At 44.9% G+C, this 18,537-nt stretch overlaps 1 protein-coding gene and 1 long non-coding RNA gene across 4 annotated transcripts in view; one reads left to right on the top strand and one right to left on the bottom strand.

Moving 5' to 3' along the window:
- LOC309537402 overlaps positions 1-4,534 on the bottom strand; it is a 61,946-nt gene extending 57,412 nt beyond the window's left edge. For all 3 annotated transcript variants that reach the window (XR_014221889.1, XR_014221890.1, XR_014221891.1), the window contains exon 1: positions 4,186-4,534. This is a non-coding gene — a long non-coding RNA (uncharacterized lncRNA). The remainder of the gene's footprint in view (positions 1-4,185) is intronic.
- The window catches only part of EXTL1 (exostosin like glycosyltransferase 1), a 63,207-nt gene that overhangs the window by 30,526 nt on the left and 14,144 nt on the right, over positions 1-18,537 (top strand). The window contains exons 2-5 of the mRNA XM_082231586.1: positions 10,076-10,169; positions 11,997-12,104; positions 13,553-13,672; positions 17,321-17,453. Of these exons, the coding sequence (XP_082087712.1) occupies positions 10,076-10,169; positions 11,997-12,104; positions 13,553-13,672; positions 17,321-17,453 (455 nt within the window). The remainder of the gene's footprint in view (positions 1-10,075; positions 10,170-11,996; positions 12,105-13,552; positions 13,673-17,320; positions 17,454-18,537) is intronic.

Raw genomic sequence — 18,537 nt, 5'->3', positions numbered from 1 at the left:
ATGCTTAAATATCCACATTACTCCTGCAGATTCCATCTGCTCTTAACTTGCACAACCATCTGCTCCTATCTGTAATTTGATACAGGTCCCAAATATTTTGGGGTATGTGAGTTTTGCATACGGTTCCTGTGCCTCATGGGTTTGGGTTTTGTAACCTATAGTAGGCTATAAAGCCTCTACTTTGAGTGAAGTACATGGGAGCAAGAACAGAGGGTGGTAGTCAACTGAGTTTTACTCAGAGTAGACCCGTTGAAATCAATGAACATGAGTAAAACTTAAGTGGAATACCACCCAAAGAATGCACTGGCAGCATGAAGAGGGTCTTGTAAAGGTAAAATTGCTCTCATGGCAAAACATTAACAACAACAACAATTTTGTTGGGTTGCCCCAGCCACTCTGGGCAGCTTCCAACATATATAAAAACATAATAAAGCATTACACATTTAAAAACTTCCCTATAAAGGGCTGCCTTCAGTTGTCTTCTAAAGGTTATATAGTTACTTATCTCCTTGGCTCAGGGTTCAGATAATTCCATAGCCTCTAACATTTCTCTTATGAAAACAGGGACACCCTAAGGAAAAGCAGGACATTCCAAGATCAAATTAGAAACCAGAGCGGCTTCTGTAAATCTGGAGCTGGCCCTGAAAAATAGAGACACTTGGAGGGTCTAATGTCAATCAGCCTAAAGTGCCTGAGAGGACTCCCTTTATTCTAGAATTTGGGGGTGCCCAATAAAATTGCAGGAGATTCAGGACAGACAAAAGGATTTTCTCAGCTCATGCTTGCAGGTTTCCTACAGGCATTTGTGAGAACAGAATGCTGGCCTTGATGGGCCACTGGCTTGATCCATCAGGCTCTATGTTCTTAGTTTGAGAATGTCTGCTCTCTCAGACCTGCCTCTGAGCAAAACTCCACCTTGTTGCATTGGTGCTTCTACAGCTAGCCAGAAGGAAGGTTTCACCACTTCCGCTCCTTTTCTGTACTTTTTGTTTTTAAGGAACAGTCAAACAAACAGCGGCCTACATCCTTGTAGTTTCCTTGGGGCCTGTGACAGTTGGGAAAGAATTTAGGTTCTTTTCAGGTCCTTTCCTATTCTGTTAAAATGCATGAAAAGTGAGGCTAGCCCAGCTACTTCTGTCCACAGCTACCTTTGCTCAACGAGACCTCGAATTAGGCCACAGATTATTACAAGTACAAGTCAGGGAAGGACACTCCTCAGGGATGTTGGGTCTTGCAGAAATCCCTCCTAGTCTTGCATGCTGATGGCAGGAGCAGCTGAGCTGTTTCTTCACAGAGATGGAGGTGAAATGTGTTTGGTCTGCATTTTAAGGCGAACCGATCTAATTTGTCAGGAATGGATTTATATGTGGATCAGAACACAGCTGTCACACAGACTATACACTTCTCTGAATTATATGATGCAATTTCATTGGGGGAGAGTGCACAAAACTGTATTTTTTGAGGATTTTTTGGGGGGGAAATGTACTGAAAAGCAGAACATTTTAAGGGAAGCACACAGATAAAATGCAAGTTAAATGCATGCAGTTTAAATGTGGGGTTTTCATGCATTTTTTAAATCTGCAAAACATGGGATGGACCACAACTATAATCGAGTCTGTGACACAGTATGGAAAAAGGCTTATCTGTCCATACCTGTTTCTTCATTTATACTGGGTGCCATCAATATGAATCATTGTCTCTGTTTGAAAGGGCAGGGGTTGGGAAGCAGAATGCATTCTGTTAAGCAAATGTTGTAGTTGTGTGACAAGAGTATTAATTCCTCCTGGGCCTGAGAAGCTATGTTATAAAGTACTGTTGCATGCCACCCCAATCTCCGAGCAGTGTGAGATTCCAGGGGTTCCAGGTGGAATTAACCAGAGTTTGTGTTTCCTTTGGAATGAGGTTGAGTGCAGACAGTGGTGTCTTTACAATATAAGGTTTATTTACACATATCCACAGTTTGAGCCTACAATGAAGGGTCCACAGCATTAACGCAGCAAGAAGGATTTAAACAGAAACCAAGCATCGCTCTGACTCTCTTGCTTCCTAGCTTGCTGCTTTGCTTCTGGCTCACATCACTCCACTCTCAGCTCTCAGCCTTCTTTTTCTAACTACCAGCAAGTTGAGGGAGGAGCCCTAAACCCATTTTCTGCTTCTTTTATTCTCTTAATGGTCCCTTACCTAGGCAATTGCCTCACTAGGAAGCTAGCTTGGCTATTTCAGGAATCAGAAGGGAGACAAGGCATACAGACTACCTCTCCACCAAAAAAACCTCATAACACTTTGTCTGTGTGCGCGCGCCTCATTTTCACCATGTTCTCTGGCCTTGCCCACTTTGGCTTCTGGCCCCTCCTGCTTTACTAGAATACAGCCCCCAACAGGTCTCAACTGAGATAATGCACTGTGGTGGCCTTGCAATGTCTGTGTGAGTGAGCAGCAAGCAGGTGTCAAGAAGAGTGGTTAGTGAATGTCAGTGCCCTCTGACATGCTGAATTACGATTCAGCTGTCCAATATTCAAAAGATGATTAAAATCAACAGTAGCTAAAAATAAATAAAATGCACGTAACCTCTATATGCCTGGGTAGGCTTGCCTACGCAAAAATGTTTTAACCAGGTGCCATAAGAAAGCAGAGGGAAGGTGCCTGCCTGGTGTCAATAGGCAGCGGGTTCCAAAGTGTAGTGCAACTTTTGATCTAGTTTTACTGACGGACTGTGAGTATAAACAAAACTCAGACACTAGTTCTTAGTAACATCTTTGTATTCTTTATGGCAAGGAGGGGAGAAGTCAGCTTACCGCTGCCACTCCTTTTTTGTTGAATTGGTGGGAGCAAGATGAGGCTGGGATATATAACTGCTTTGACTCACTGACCAAAGGCAGAGGCCAAAGCATATTACCAGGCCAGGGTTTAAAGTTTTGTTTTCTAAAAAAATTTTTTATATTGCTGTACACTCCTCTTATATTTTTATGAACGGGCGGTATATAAATACTTTTATAAATAACATAAATAAATGCTGCTGTTCATCACACACTGTCACACACATACAGTACTATGCTAAAATGTTCAGCAACTTTGCCTAGGGCCTTTGTGGGACAGAGGTTCAGCGCACAGCTCCTTAAAGGAGGGACTTTATTGATGGTCCTTTTCCCCAAACACAGGATGTTCCACGGAGCAAACACAGATTTCAGCCCCTTTTAGCAGGCTTGGAAAGGCTGTGAGCTGTTAGTGCCAGCCAACGAGCAAAGGAACTGCTCCAAAAGAAATATCGCGTCAGGCCTGCCAACTGTGGAGTGCTTTCGGGATCACTCTGGTGTGGTATGTCGGCCAAAGAACTGGCAGATGTAGAGACTGCTGGATACCCGCCAACAGCTCGACGTTGGTTCTGCAAAGGGGCATTCTGGCCACAGAGACGTCTTTCTGCTCCTGCCCAGGGCTCCATTGGTACTGCCGTAAGGTCTGCCGGCAGTCACTTGCAACTTGCGCCATTTCTCAGGGCCATTTTTGTAGGTGTAGGTTTGTGACTCAAGAGAAACTCACACTGCTTACATGTGTGTAAAGCCATCTTCACACCATACATTTAAGGCACTATCATACCACAGTCATGCCTCCACCCCAAGAATCCTGGGAACTGTAGTTTGTTAAGGGTGCTGATTGCTGTTAGGAGGCCTCCAATTCCCCTCAGAGAGCTACAATTCCCAGAGTTCTCTGGGAAAGCAAATTGGTTGTTAAAATTGCTATGAGAACAGGCGCTCTGTGGAGGGAATAGGGTTCTTCTAAAAAACCTTTTCAGGTGCCACACATTTCCCCTACCATTTTAACAAGCTAGGAGTTGGGGTGCAGATATCAGAATAGTTAACAGGGTGGTGGGCACTGTCTCCTGCTTTACCGATGGCATCCTCTGTTTGAAGGCTGCTGGGCCTAAATCTGATTTACAGAGAAGGAACTCCTAAGAGGGGAGAGCAAGAGGGGCCTTGAAGTTGCCCATAATCTGTTAGCAGCACATAGAAAACAGGCCGAGAAGGCACCTGACCGTAGTCCTCCTCGCTGTGGTGAGATTAGGGATGGACTGGCCATTTTGGTCACGTACCTCCCAGTTGTACATGCTTCCATGTGGATTTTAAAAGGGGGGATCCTTAGGGTCTGTGTAGAAACGCAAATATAAAATAAAGAAACAGAAGTACTTACAAGGCAGTCCAAGGGCTCCAGCGCTGACTCAGTCCATTCTTAAAAAAGCAACCTTTTGAACATCAGAAGTCATTTAGTCGCTGACAGCCTGAAGTGGCTAGTGTGGGGGCCTTTTTTGCTGCTGCATGCTTAGGGCAGGGCCACGTTCACACCATGCCTTTAAAGCAATCATAGACATTCATAACTCCCACAAAACATTCTGGGAGCTGTGGTTTGTTAAGGGTGCTGAGAGTCGTTAGGGAGGCCTCCTATTCCCCTCACAGAGTTTTGATTCCCAGAGTTCAGAGTTCTGTGCAATCTGATTGATAACTGTGTTCTAATCCAGCTTTAAGTTTGGGAACTGTGAGTCAGGTCACTTCACTTTAAGAACGTGCAAAGATCTTGCTGAATCAGTCCAGTGGCCTATTTAGTCCAGCATCCTGTTCTCACAATGGCCAACCAGATGCCCTTGGGAAGCTCACAAGATGGGCCTGAGCTCAACAGCACTCTCCCCTTCTGTGGTTTCCAGAGACTGGTGTTCAGAAACATATTGCCTCTAACAGTGGAGGTGTTTTTGACAAGTTTTGAAATCGAAAAATATGCAATTTTACACAATTTAAAGTTTGTGCAAAATTTTATTTCAGTTTTAGTATAAGTGATTTTTAAAAAAGAAGTAGAGAGAAATGTCAAAATGAGCTGAAGCTCTCTGTAAATGTGGACTAGACAAAATTCTCTTCCATCCCTTATTAAAGTGAAACAAGCCCACACACGCATGAACAGATCCTAAACCAGAAGCACAGTCAGAATAAGATGGTGGTCCAATGAATGTCGTCAGATTTGCTGCTAAGGAAACTATTGTGGCTTTTAAGAAACAACCCAAGATATGTACACAAGCAAACTAGATTTTGTACTATGCTATGAGACTGAAGACTGGTACAGTATAGGGTTTTTTGTTTTTTTAAAGATCCATAGTTTTTTAAGGGTGAGGCTGGGTGGGAATGGTTGGAGAACTTTATAACTCAACAATCTGTTCAGCCTTGCACTCCCCTCAGTGTTTTGTGTGCGAGGGGAGCTGACCTCCTCCTTGAAAGCCAAGAGTACTATTCCACGTGGCGCCGTGCCCCACACTGGCCCCTTTGTTCTTCCTGCCCCACTGTGCTGCTTGTTGGTGGAGCACAAGTTTGGAACACAAGATGGTGTGTCCAGAGCAAATGTAAATATTGGATTTTCCGCTGTGGTTACACAGGCAGCCTGCAGTGAATTTACCTCTCTCACTGTGAAGTTTGCACAGAGGCTTCTTTCATCTCCGGGTGTTTCATGGAGCATGGTGGTTGCTGCCAGGTTCCAGGCTTCCCAAAATCAGGCTGTGGTAGGAACCAGGAACATTCCCAACAGAGCCCTTTGTGCACTGGGGAAGATGTTTAGAAGACATTGACTTGCCCAACAGAAAGACTAGTTTCCTTGTTCTTCTTCCTGGTTTGAAGGGCTGATGAAGACTCCAGGTGAGTGGACTGCAGTGCAGGCCTCATCATCGGCCTGGATTTATACATAGGGATCTAAAGCCACGGCTAACAGGGGATGATGACAGTATAATAATCCAGATCCTGAGAGCGCAACAACAACAGCATGGCCAGCTCAAGACTGAGATGAAAAACCCAAGCCCTGCAACCTGGCAGCTGCATGTGTGGTGTGACAGAGGTGTCTTACCAACACTGGTGTCGCTGCTGCTCACCTGTGTTTTCCGTGGCTTTTGTCTTGGTGGTTGTGAGGAATAAGAACGTGTTTTTCAAAAGACTATAAGGTTGCAAACGGCTAAGTAATCACAGACTTGCTCATAGGGCGTACCTTTAGAAAAGCTTGTGGTTAGGATGCTCATAGATAAGGGCCTTTTGCAACCGAAATGCTGTTTATTGTATGCTTCGCTGATATGGAACTTGTTTACACCCACTAGTGGTTGGAATGTGGCTTTATCACTTGAGTCAATGTGTAAAAACATAAGAAAATGGACCAAAGGTAATCAAGGGTGGTAGCTGCCAAAATTAGAGTAATGGTGTAAGAAATGAAAATGTTGCTTTTCATATAAAAGCCACAAGGCCGCGGCTATGATGTTGCTTTGCTCAAGACCATAGTTACTGGAAAGCTTCAGGCATAATGTTGCATTGTACAAGGATGCTAGGCAATCTCAGAGAAGCAGGCATCTTGCTGACACCTGGTAGTGGTCAGAACGTGGGTGTGATCAGTAGACAAGCGTCAGCAAGTATAGAGATCAATTCACACTTATCTCCAGGTATTTTTGTTTGGCTTAGCATGTAGTTGCAAAGGAAATAGACCAAATAAGCGAAATAATTAATAATGTTAGTAGGGTAATTAGGCGGTTATGAAAGGCTGTAAACTTTGTAGTCACCACCCAAGGGGGTGACAAGGGAGGGACCTGCGCTTCGGGTGTAGGGGATATAAGCTTGTGTCTGCTACTTTTGGACACCCACTCTTACAAGAACACTTTTGCAATCAATAAATTCTTTGCTGCTTCACCAATTTTGTTCGGATTTTATTTTGAAGGTCTCAAACCCACTTCTAACAGTGGTGTGGAGTTTTCCCACAGCACCTGGACAAGGGAGAGGAAGGGTGGCATGCTGGTAAGGTTTGGGCCATGCAGGTGCACCAACAGGAGCACCTGATTGGTTGTTCCACTGGTGCGGCTACATGGCCCAGACCTTGCCACAACCCTTCTCTGTCCCTGTCTAGCCAAGCAGCAGCAACACCGGTGTTAGGAGGGTGGCTCCACAGCTCTGATACACTAAGCATGCCTTTACTTCTCCAGTCCCTGCAGGCTGAGCACTTGGCTTTCCCAGGACACATGTGCATCCATGTGTCAAGCCACACCAGTAAAACTTCAACTCTGTAGTCCCAGGGCAACTGGCTGTTGGGGCTAGGAGTGTTTTGCATCCCATATTTATCACATGCGCCACCGTTTCTGTTCTAGAGCGGTTCATCTTCTGCCAAAAACTCTGTTATTCATCTTGCTGCTCGCTGCGATGAGATTACATAACTTGTGTAATTTACATAATTACATAATTTCCACCCTGGGCTCCTTTGGGAGGGTGGGACATTATATGAACGAATATGTAATATAAATGAACAAATGTGTAAATTGTGTTGTAATTTCCACTCCATATGTTCTAATGCTAAGGAAATGCAATGCAAATGGGAAGTGGACATAATCAAGTATGTATCATTTTGGACTGAAAGCAGCAACAACAAACTGATCATATTCACAGGATTGATTTCCGATCTAGATGTGGGATGCATAAGCGAACATTGGCAAATTCATTTCCATCAGAATTCTCTGTACATCCTACTTGAGCCTAAGTGTTCTTTTTTGGTAGAGAGTGGGGGAAGAAAGCTTCTTTTAGTTGCTCTTTCTTGGTTGATGGATGGGACCAAGTTGGTCTCTTCCTTACCTTGATGTTCTTCCTAGGAGGCAAAGGGAGCAGCTCCCAACCAGCCCTTGGTCCCCTGGCCAATGGCTGTGGCCAGAGCATATTTCTCTTCAGTTCTGCAGTCCCAGGGCAAATGGTCGTTGGAGCAGAGTGCTTTTGTTGTCAGGGAGTGGGAAAGCAAGCTCCATTTCTGGTCAATGGTTGGGCCCCATCTGGACTTCCCCTTGCCTTTGTGTTCTTCCTTGGGGGCAGGGGCTACACAGCCCTTGTAATAAATAAATGTGCGCGTGTGAAAAATATATTTTCCATGAAATGCAGAATAATGCTTCCCTCACAGAAGGAGACATTTATCACTATTATACTGTTAATCCACACCATTTAGTCCTCTATTGCATTTTCCCTGAGATCCATTATATGTAATAAATGAATCTACTTAACTAACACTCTGGAATTGCAGACTGCTTGGGGTATATTAAAAGAAATTGCTGGCACCCTAAACAGATAACCTGCAGGGGTATGTTTATAGAAAACAAACTATATTGTTTGTGGTAGAAAGCACCCTCTGGGTGATTCAAGGCAATTTGCCCAGGCAGGGCAGCAAATGGTGGCTTCCCAACCTCTAGTCAAGTACCAAGGCTGACTGGCCCAGTTATTTTTTCACCTGATGCAGAAAATCCCACAAATACCTCTTCCTGAGATTCAAACAATGACAATAATAAACAGGTAAATAACTATTTGCAGCCCTTTCATGTTACTTGGCTTTTCCAGGTGACAACCTCCTTTTGCCTAACAACAGGGCCGGCCCAAACCCAGTGGGAAAATTAAGTCAGGCCCTTGTAATGTGAACAGGCATTTTTGTCCAAAATGCAGGCTTTACATTTGCATTACAACCTGTCTGAAGCAGGAGCTGCTTGAAGCCATGTGTAAGAATGCGCTCGCTCTCATTCAGAAGCTAAGCAGCCCTGGGCCTGGAAGAGAAGCCATGAAGTATAACTATGCACATATCCTGTGGGAAATCCTTCCATGTACAAAGCTCCTCTGTTGCCCCCCACCTCCCTCCCTAACACTACTTAGGATATTTGTATGTGTGTGGTGAGGGAAACTCGGGACTCTTAGCAGGGCTGTGTGGAAACTTCTGTCTCTCTTCAGCTTCCCGCTCCCCCCCCCCCAACCTGAGCTGCGTCACATTCAGCACACACGACTTCTCTGTCAGCCATTCTCTGGGCCTTGAGTGCATTCTTTGTTCCACGGTGCCTTAAACGCATACGGGAAGGATATACGTCATGGGCCTACCGTGGACCTGATCTGATGTGAAATGTGTGTTCAAAGTAGCTTCTTAGAATGGTGGAAACAGGAGAGACCACTGGAGTCTTGTAGTTGTTTTGAGACCCTTGCTGGGAGCTGGTTGTTTGCCCATTACACCAGCCCCTAAACAGGCAACTCAGGGACATAAAATTATTATTATTAGAAACATGCTGAGTCAGTCTATTGGTTCACCTAGCACAGTACAGGTCTCCCGACCTGGCCACAGTGATCCATGCAACGGTCATCTCCAGGCTTGACTACTGTAATTCCGTCTACGCGGGGCTTCCCTTGAAGCTGTTCCAGAAACTCCAGCGGGTGCAGATAGCTGCAGCGAGGCTCCTCATGGGGTCTCTGCCATGGGAGCATATTCACCCAGTGCTTTTCAACCTGCACTGGCTCCCAGTGGAGTACAGGGTCAGATTTAAGGTGCTGCTTTTGACCTTTAAAGCCCTTCACGGCCTAGGACCCTCGTACCTACGGGACCACCTCTCCTGGTATGCCCCACGGAGAGCCTCAAGGTCCATAAATAGCAACACCCTTGTGGTCCTGGGCCCTAAGGAAGTTGGATTGGCTTCAACCAGAGCCAGGGGCTCTTCAACTCTGGCTCCGGCCTGGTGGAACGCTCTGCCTCATGAGACCAGGGCCCTGCAGGATCTGATTTCTTTCCGCAGGGCCTGTAAGACAGAGTTGTTCTGCCTGGCCTTTGGCTTGGAGCCAGTTTGATTCCCTCCCTCTCTTTCTTTTTTCTTTTCCTTCTCCTCCTGCAATGAGGATACATTTTAATATTTTAATGTTTCAATATTTTAATGTTGTATTTTAATTTTGTTTTTAAGTTGTAATCATTCAACTTGTTTTTATTATTGCTTGTAAGCCGCCCTGAGCCCGGCCTTTGCTGGGGAGGGCGGGGTATAAATAAAAATTATTATTATTATTACTGGGGATATTGTTATATTTCTTAACATCAATCTATTGATCGCATACGCCCCAAGTGCCTCAATTTTCTAGGGACAGTCCTGGAATTCCAAAAGCCATCCCAGCTTCTGATTTGATCCCAGAATGTCCATATTTCAATCAAAGTCTTCTGCTCTTAGGTTCAAGGCATAGGGGAGAGTACAGGCTACCAATGACAACTTTCTGAAAAATAAGTTTGGGTCTTTTCTTCCCAGGTTTGACTACCAGGAACTTTTGCACAACTCCACCTTCTGCATCATTCCCCGAGGGAGACGCTTGGGGTCCTTCCGGTTTCTAGAAGCACTACAGGTACAACAAAATGTGTTTTTTGTATTTACAGATATAAACCAGTTTAATAGTTGTTACTGTTTATCAGGCAACTGTTGCTCACAGAAGGTAGAGAGAGCTGAAGGAGGAAGGTGGAAGAAAGAAACTTTCTTCCCTACTTCCTCTTTCAGCTCTTTGCTTTTCAGAGGATTTATCCTTTTAAATATATTGGTGGGTGAGAATTTTAGTTTTTGTTTCGTTCATTGTTCTTTTTATCTGAAAATGATACTGAAGCAATCAAAATTTGTAGTGTAGATGTACCTGCCCCACATTCAAGTGCACTGCAAGTATCAGCTGTTTTACGAGTCATTCCCATTTCCCCATTTCCTTACACTGTGAGTAAGGAAATCTTTAAACGGACTTCTTTAAACGGAAAGTGCAGTGCTTTCTCTCAGCACAATTCCTAAACTATAGTTCCTAGGATTTCTTGTGGAGGCCATGACAGTTTGTAGAGTAGATATGCCTTCAGCAAGCTCAGTTCCTTTCAATCAATGGTGTAATGGAGGGTGAGGACACAGGAAAGACTTTTCAAGAGCAGGAGTAGTGCCATCTGCTGAAGCACCAAGATTACTGGTGGACTCACCTGGCTCTGACCAGTGAATGAAGTGATAATAAGGCTTATTTGAAACAGATTGGCACAGAGGAAGTTAGAGAAAGAGGACAATAACCAAGCAAGACCTAGCTACTTCTTTCCTTTCCTTTGATGAGGTTACTTCTTCACACCAGTAGTTTAATGGTAACATTTCTTTGTGGCATTCTTTGCATTTCTAATTCAAAATTGTGGCATTTCAACTGACTGATGATCTGCCATTAAAGCTTAATGTGTGTGCATATCTGTATTATATACTGAAAAATAATGGATCAACAGAGATGTGTACTTTTAGGGATTCTCCTTGAGGGTATATGATAGCGATGGAGGCATTTCTCCACTCTCTGCCACCCCCTACCAATTTTCTTGAAAACCATAATGGGTGGGAAGATGAATTGTGTGGCTGTGGTGGCCAGGACAGAGGCCGAGCAAAAATGGTTGGTGGGGGGTCAAAGGCCCTGAAACTCTGCAATTCAGGTGAACCTATGATCTGAGTTTTTGGTATATAGGTCATTTCCTGAGTATTATTTATCACCACCATCATCCAGCTATTAATTTAGAGGAAGCCTGATCAAAAGAAGCAAAACCCCTCCACATTTCTATACAGTGCTTTTTTCCTGGAGGTACACATACCCCTAAACATTTTCTGAATCTAAGTTTGGCCTCATTGAGGGGCAGTATTTCAGTATGAGTAGGAAAATGAGAGTACCCCCTAAACATTTTTTTAAAGAAAAAAAAAGCACTGTTTCTATATACGTCTCTTACTTGGGAATTGGATGTCCTAGTACATTGCTCCCCCGAAACAAGCAATAATATTTTATTTAACTTAATCTCCAATTGAGCATAAATTCCCCAAGCCTCTCCAAGCCTGTTTTCTTTATACTAGGTTGCTGCAGAGGTGTGTGATTCCCACCTACAAACAGGCTCATCTTCTGGCAGCTCAGCCAGAAAGTGTGTAGGAACAGCAACAGAGCACTTGTATGACACACAGAGGTTGCCATTAAATCACTCTTCCTAGCTCAGCAGCAATTTCAAAGGCTGCAACCTTATGCACACTTACCTGGAAGTAATCCCCACTGAGCACAGTGTGGCTTGCTTTTGAGGAAGCATGCATGGGTTTCTGCTGTTCATCCTAAAGCTACCTCTGCCTGCCCCCCCCCCCGCACAGTTCTCTTTCTTCTGTCTCTTTGATCTCTGTTCCTCGTCTCTCATTGATCCAGGCCGCCTGCATCCCAGTGCTGCTCAGCAACGGCTGGGAGCTGCCATTTTCGGAGGTGATCGACTGGAGCAAATCAGCTATCGTAGGGGATGAGAGGCTCCTGCTGCAGGTAACAATGCCTGCACTGTGTTAACAACCCGAGCCCGGCCGGCAGCCTGGTACAAGAAGCCACAGCATAAGCGGTCCTCTGTGCAGGGCTGTGCTTTTCACACAGAGCACTGTAGACTTACTGTATAGCAGCAGGCGAGATTGTGAGATCATCACGGCCCTGGCCTGAACTGTTTCTTGGTAGATCATGCATCTGAAGAGTCTATGAGGGAAATGGATGCTCTCTGTTAATCTGAGGGTGCATTGACAGGAGCAGCGCCTGAAGTAATGAAAGACATCTAAGCAGTTATTTACAGAGGGTGATATCCAGTGCTTTTTTTTCCTAAAAAAGTGTTTAGGGGTTTTCTCACTTTCCTACTCATATTGAAATACTGCTCCTCAATGAGGACAAACTTAGATTCACAAAATGTTTAGGGGTATGCGTACCCCCAGGAAAAAAGCACTGTATAGAATGTTTGGGGTTATGCGTACCCCTGCATTCCCCCAGATAAAAAAAGCACTGGTGGTATCCAACTAAGGCCCCGTCTGCTCCGTACGTTTAAAGCACTGGTTTTAACAGCCATTTTCCCCCTGCAAAGATTCCTGGGAGCTGTAGTTTCATTAAGGGTGCCGAGTGTTGTTCAGAAACCCCTATTCCCCTCACAGAGCTACATTTTGCAGGAAGGCAGGACAATGCTCATCCCCCTTAACAAACTGCAGTTCCCAGAATGCTTTGGGGGAAGTGGTACGATACTGTCCTAAATATAAGATGCAGAAGTTGCCTAACAGTTTTTATTATGGCATGAGCTTTTGTGGACTGGAGTCCACTTCATCAGATGTATGGAGTGCAAGCCTAAATTGAAAGGTCTTTGTGTGTGTGTGTGCGTGCGTGTGTGCATGTGTGCCCACACATGCACCCCTGCACAGTAGTTAGCGGTGAGGTCAGAATAATGAAATGCAAAAACTACAGGCTGTTACCATTACATTAAAACTTAAATGTACAGTGACCTAATCATTGCTAATGGTAATACAAAATTCCCGGTACTGGTGGAGCAATTAACATCTATATTGGGATAAAAACCTATTCTCTTGATTCAGGTCATAGGTGATAATATTGTATTTCTTAAAATAGTGGTTTCATGCCAGAGTCTCCCTTTGAAGCGCATAGTAACTTTTTTCATTGCACTGACCACAAAATGTCATTTCCAAAGGTTTTATGGACTCCCCACCCCACCCCAAGTTCAGAATATTCAGACTTCCCAAGTATGAAAAATGTAACCTGCACGAATGCATCTTTCAGGCAATGCCTGCCGTGCAGCTTGTTTGGCTGACTCAACATCTTTACCCTTCACTTCTGAGGGCCTCCCGCTGCTCCTGGTTTTAAAGCCAGTATGTCTGGGTATATATTTGTGATTGGTCATAAATCACTCTCCTTCCCCCCCCCCCCTCGTCCCCTCTACCTCCTCACAGATTCCATCTACAGTCCGATGTCTCCACAGCGACAAGATCCTGGCCTTCCAGCAGCAGACCCAGTTCCTGTGGGAAGCATATTTCTCCTCTGTGGAGAAGATTGTGCAAACCACCCTTGAGGTAAGCCACAAGAGTCTGGGCAGCTGATTCCTTCGATGGGCCAGCTCCTTGTTCAATGTTAATTGTTGCTGAATGGTTTGGACCGAAGACAGTTGATGGATCCAGGAATACTGCTGGAGGCTGACTTCATCATTGATGGGGAATCTATTTTGGCTGGCTGGCCAGATCCTTATCGCCTTTCCCCTGGAGGGCCCAATGAGACAGGTGGGTGGGGTCTGACACACTAACTGAGAACTGCCTTGTTGGAAGAAACCAAAATGCCCATGGAATTCAGAACCTGGCTTTCAGCAGAACTAGAGCAGATGTTTGCAAGCAGGGCATATTGTGTTGGCAACCACTCCCTGGCTACAGCCTCTGACCATGTTATCATCCATGCCAAGTCGTCATTGATTGGACAGATTTGCAGAGGAAAAGCCTGTCATTTGGTTTGTACATACAACAATTTAAAAAAATAATAATAATCCATTTATGCAAGTGAGCATCCCCTTTCAGTGAAACTGAAAGGAGTAAGAGGAAATGTCTCCAGAGGCCATGGCTATTGCTGGTCATAGAACAGTTGTAGACAATTCTGCTTTGTTTAGTGGCTGAAAAATTACGGGAAATTATGCCTTGATCAGGAAGCCTGGTGATGCATGGGAACTTCCAGAGCTGCACTCCTTGCCCTACTGTTCCCAGCATTAAAGGAAACTGAAAACATTTTCACTGCACACTTTTATTTGAAACTGTAAGAAGAGCTGTGCTGCATTAGACCAAAAGATCTGCCTGGTCCAGCATTGTTTCCTCAAAGCAGCTCAACAAATGCTTCTGGGAAGCCATCCAGGAAAACCTGAAGACAACAACCTCCCTTTGTTTGCCCCCCCCCCAAGCTAGACTGCCTCTAGATGGGAAAGTTCTGTAGGAATTATGATTAATAGTTGCTGGTAGACTGATCTCCCTCCATGCATTTGTGAAATATATTAAAACGACCTAAGCCTTGGTGGCACTGAACCCTGTAAGTGCATCAAGTGAAATAGTGCTTCCTTTTCTCTGCTTTGAAGCATTTTTTTTAAAAAAAAACCCTTAAGTTTATTTCCAACCTTTATTGTATAATAGAGCCCAACATTGCAGGCACTGGTCAGATCTAGACCTGCTTAGTTTCAGCAAGGTGGTGGTCCCATGTGCCTTCAGATTATATACACTGGCACCTACAGCCCACCCACTTCAGTACTTTACCCGGAGTTACAGTATTATGAGAGGAGGGATCTTCATCAACTCTTTCCATGTCGTTCATAATTTGATAATGCTGTGTTGTGCCTGCCATTTGTCTGTTGTTGATGAATGTCTGTTGTTGCACTCGAGGAAAGGCTAGAGAGATTGATCGGGGGTGCCTGGGGCGATACTGGGCCAAAAGCATGCTCAGATCCTGCATGTACTGACTAAGACAAGTCAGACAAGCCTTGCAAAACTGAAGACAGTGAAAGCAAAGCAACATGCTTTGTACCAAGGTCTCAGGGCCTCTGCAGGTGAAGCCTGCAAATCAGTTTGCAGATCTGTTGGTTCAGTCCTGAGCTCTTGGCAGTACCTTGTCTCCAATGCGAAAAAGATAAGTAAGATTAATATTCCAAGAGGTCAGCTGCAAGTAAATTAAGATTAGAATTAGATTAGAATCAGCGGAATTGCAGACTTTAACATGGTGTTTAGATCCATAGCTTTTCAAAGCAAACACACAGACCACATTTGCCTTAAGGCCCAGTGAGCAATTTGGGTGCATCCAGTGCTGTAACAGGTGTCAGTGCCTGTAATTGTGTAATTGTCTACTGGGTGCCCCATGAAAGCCTCTCGAAAAGGGGAAGAGCTGGTTCCTTTCAGTCCAGGCAGGAATAGAAAGCATTAGGACAACTTCATTGTTTGTTTCCATGCCTGGTTAGCAGCAGGATAAACAAAGTGGTGAGAGCTTAGATGAACCCCTGCAGTTTACAGCTGCTTGTCTAAACCTGAACACCTCAGCCTTCAAAGCTTCCCTGAGGTAACTCAGCAAAAAGGCAGAGGCTCAGGTCATGGGGAACACCTCCTTTTGCGAACTGTCCCAAGAGACGCTGCGCAGGTGACAATCACCAATCCAGGGTTCTGCTCAACAGAAATTCTGAACCCCCTCTCCAAAAAAATAATTTAAAAAAGGCAGGGAAATTTGGGTTGGAGAGAGAAATAGCACATGCAGATAAAGTATTGCTGGCAGTCTTTTTTCATCCCTTGCTAATGGAAGCTGCTTGTCAGGTGAGGTGGAGCCGCTACGCTAGCTTCCCCACAGGTGGGCAGCAAGATGGTTGGTGAGGTGCAAACGCACCAGCAGGAACACCGAATTAGCTCCATCTGAACATTTTCATTGCGCAGATCTCCCTGCTGCGTCTCCCCTGCCGACTTTCCTTCCCAGTAAGCTGCAGGGACCCTCCTGCTGGGAAGCGGGCTTAGCGGCTCCCAGCAAGCCAATTCTGCTTGTTTATCTTTCTCTCCTAAACAGCTAATCTGCTTTGACTTCTTCCCCTCTCAACTCCTGGGGAATATTAACCAATATTTTAAAAAGAGATAAGAGAATGATAGCCACCAGCCCCTGTTTCCCTGTGTGTTTACTTATGTTCATCTCCATTGTTCTCTGCCTGCCGCCAAAGAGGTCTTTGGAATTATTATTATTATTATTATTATTATTAAATATTTATACCCCATCTTTTTCCCTGATGGGACTCAAGGCGGCTTACATATAAAAATAAGAACCACTAAGAACATAGGCGAAACAGTCATTGTAAAACCATATGCATATTTAGTCCAGCCTTTCCATTGAAAGCAGCCAGTTCCCTAAAGCCTGTTGAAACCAAAAAGTCTTCACTTGCCAGCAGAAGGACAAGGAGTCTAAGTTTCTCTAGGGAGGGAGTTCCAAAGACCGGGAGCAGCCAACACTTTAAGCCTGTTTCATGCGCTGCTTTGTGCACGCATGTAAAATATAGCGAGGTTCTTGTCCCATTGTAGGAAGGGCTATAGCAGCGGCGGGGAACCTTTCTGGCACAATGGGACAGTTCTTTTTCAGCCCCACTTCCCAGGCCAAATTTGACAGGTGTCAATCACCTGTCAGTTATCAGGCACCATGTGGGAATGGGCAAGCGGTGAAGCAGTCTTCTGCAGGATTAAATGCTCTGCTCATCGGTCGATGAGTGGGAGGGTTCAGTTGTGCTATCTGCATCACCGGTGTGTGTTCCCTGCAGGGGGAGTGCAGGTGAAGCAGCACTTTGCATCTATGAACTATGTTCATCAGGTAGGCGTTGTTTCAGGGGGAAATAGCTTTTTGGGTCAAATTGAACACCCTTGCAGGCCAAGACTGGCCAGCAGGTCAGAGGTCAAAGGTGTTGTCCCCCCCAAAAAAGTTTTCCCCCATCTGCCATAAGGTAACTATGGAAGCTCACCCCACAGGTGAATTTTGAACTGGGGTTTCTTGGCTTGCAGTTCAGACTCTGGGTGTCTGTGTGCCCCTAGTCCAGCCTTCCTTACCTTGAAGTGAGGAGGATGGCTTGCAGATGATCTCACAGGCCGGGTGACGCCCTCTCATCACCTGTCGGGTGCTGACAACTTCAGGAGCGTAATGCTGCTTGCGTGATGACAGCTTTCTTTCTTTTTTGTCAGATCATAAAGGATCGGATATTTCATCAGGAATCCCGCCCAAAGTTCTTCTGGAACGCCCTTCCAGGAGGGCTGCTGGCACTGCCAGAATACTCCACCCACCTCAATGACTTCCCTTTCTACTATCTGCAACATGGTATGGGACTCTTCCCCCCCCCCCCCGCACCACCCCCACTGTCACTTAACACATTATGCCTTCTATTTGCTTTTTATTCCATTAGAGATGGATAAATCTGTCAGTTTCAGTTCAGCTTCTGTTCTCTCCCCCCACCAACCTTAAGTTCATTTCCACATCAGTCTATCATCCTCATGAAAATTTTCACCATCCTTAGCACACATCACATATTTTTGCAAACAATTTCCCCCAGGATGATACATTTTGTATTGTTATTTCTCCCAATATGTGCACTTTTATGTGTATTTTCTCTTAATATGCACATTTTTGTACATGTGGCTTGGTTGGAGAACTAAATCACAAGTGCAAATTTTGAATTATTTTGTAAAATTTGCATAGTTTTTTGGATAGCATGAACTGAATCGAAATTCTCACCCATCCCTAATTATTACAATAACGATTACTGTCTTATTTATGCACAGTCCTTACTGTGATGCCTGAGTGGGTGACTCCCCCTACATATTTTTGCTATATCCTCTGTAAACCTTGGCGCTTACCCTTGCATGCTGATACTGTCCTCTTGTTTTTTCCACTGGTCCCATTTTAGCTACAATTCTGCCGGCATCTGGCAGCTGTGTTTGCTATTAGAAGGAACGATGGTTATTACTGCACCATCAGGGCACATCCTTGCACAGAGGCCTATATTCCCAAGGAGCCTGAAAGCAATGGAAGGGATTAAACAAAGTTGCGGAGAGTAGAGCAGGCAGGGCTGCCCACCTGTCATTCACACCTGATGCCATAGTGATGGCAGGTGATGCTTCTCTTTGAAGGCCCGATTGACAAGGCTTCAAAGTAAACTGCAGAGCTTTCAAACAGCCCTTTGTCAACATCCTCACACAGGGATGTTTACAAAGGGCTTTCAGACCCCCACCCCTACCCCCACATTTCTCCTTCAAACTGCGGAGCTTAGAAGAAGAAGAGGGGGGAGTGTTGGAGGTGCATTCACACCCACCCTCCACACTTCTCCTTTAAACCTTAGCAGAGGTTTGAAGGAGAAACTCAAGGAGCGTTTGAAAGCCTTGAGCAAGGTGTACTCCTACTGCTC

This window comes from Podarcis vaucheri (genome assembly GCF_965113315.1).
Source record: "Podarcis vaucheri genome assembly, chromosome: 7".
Classification (NCBI taxonomy): Eukaryota; Metazoa; Chordata; class Lepidosauria; order Squamata; family Lacertidae; genus Podarcis; species Podarcis vaucheri.
Note: the sequence above shows the minus strand (reverse complement) of the source record. Positions and strands in the feature narration are given on the sequence as shown.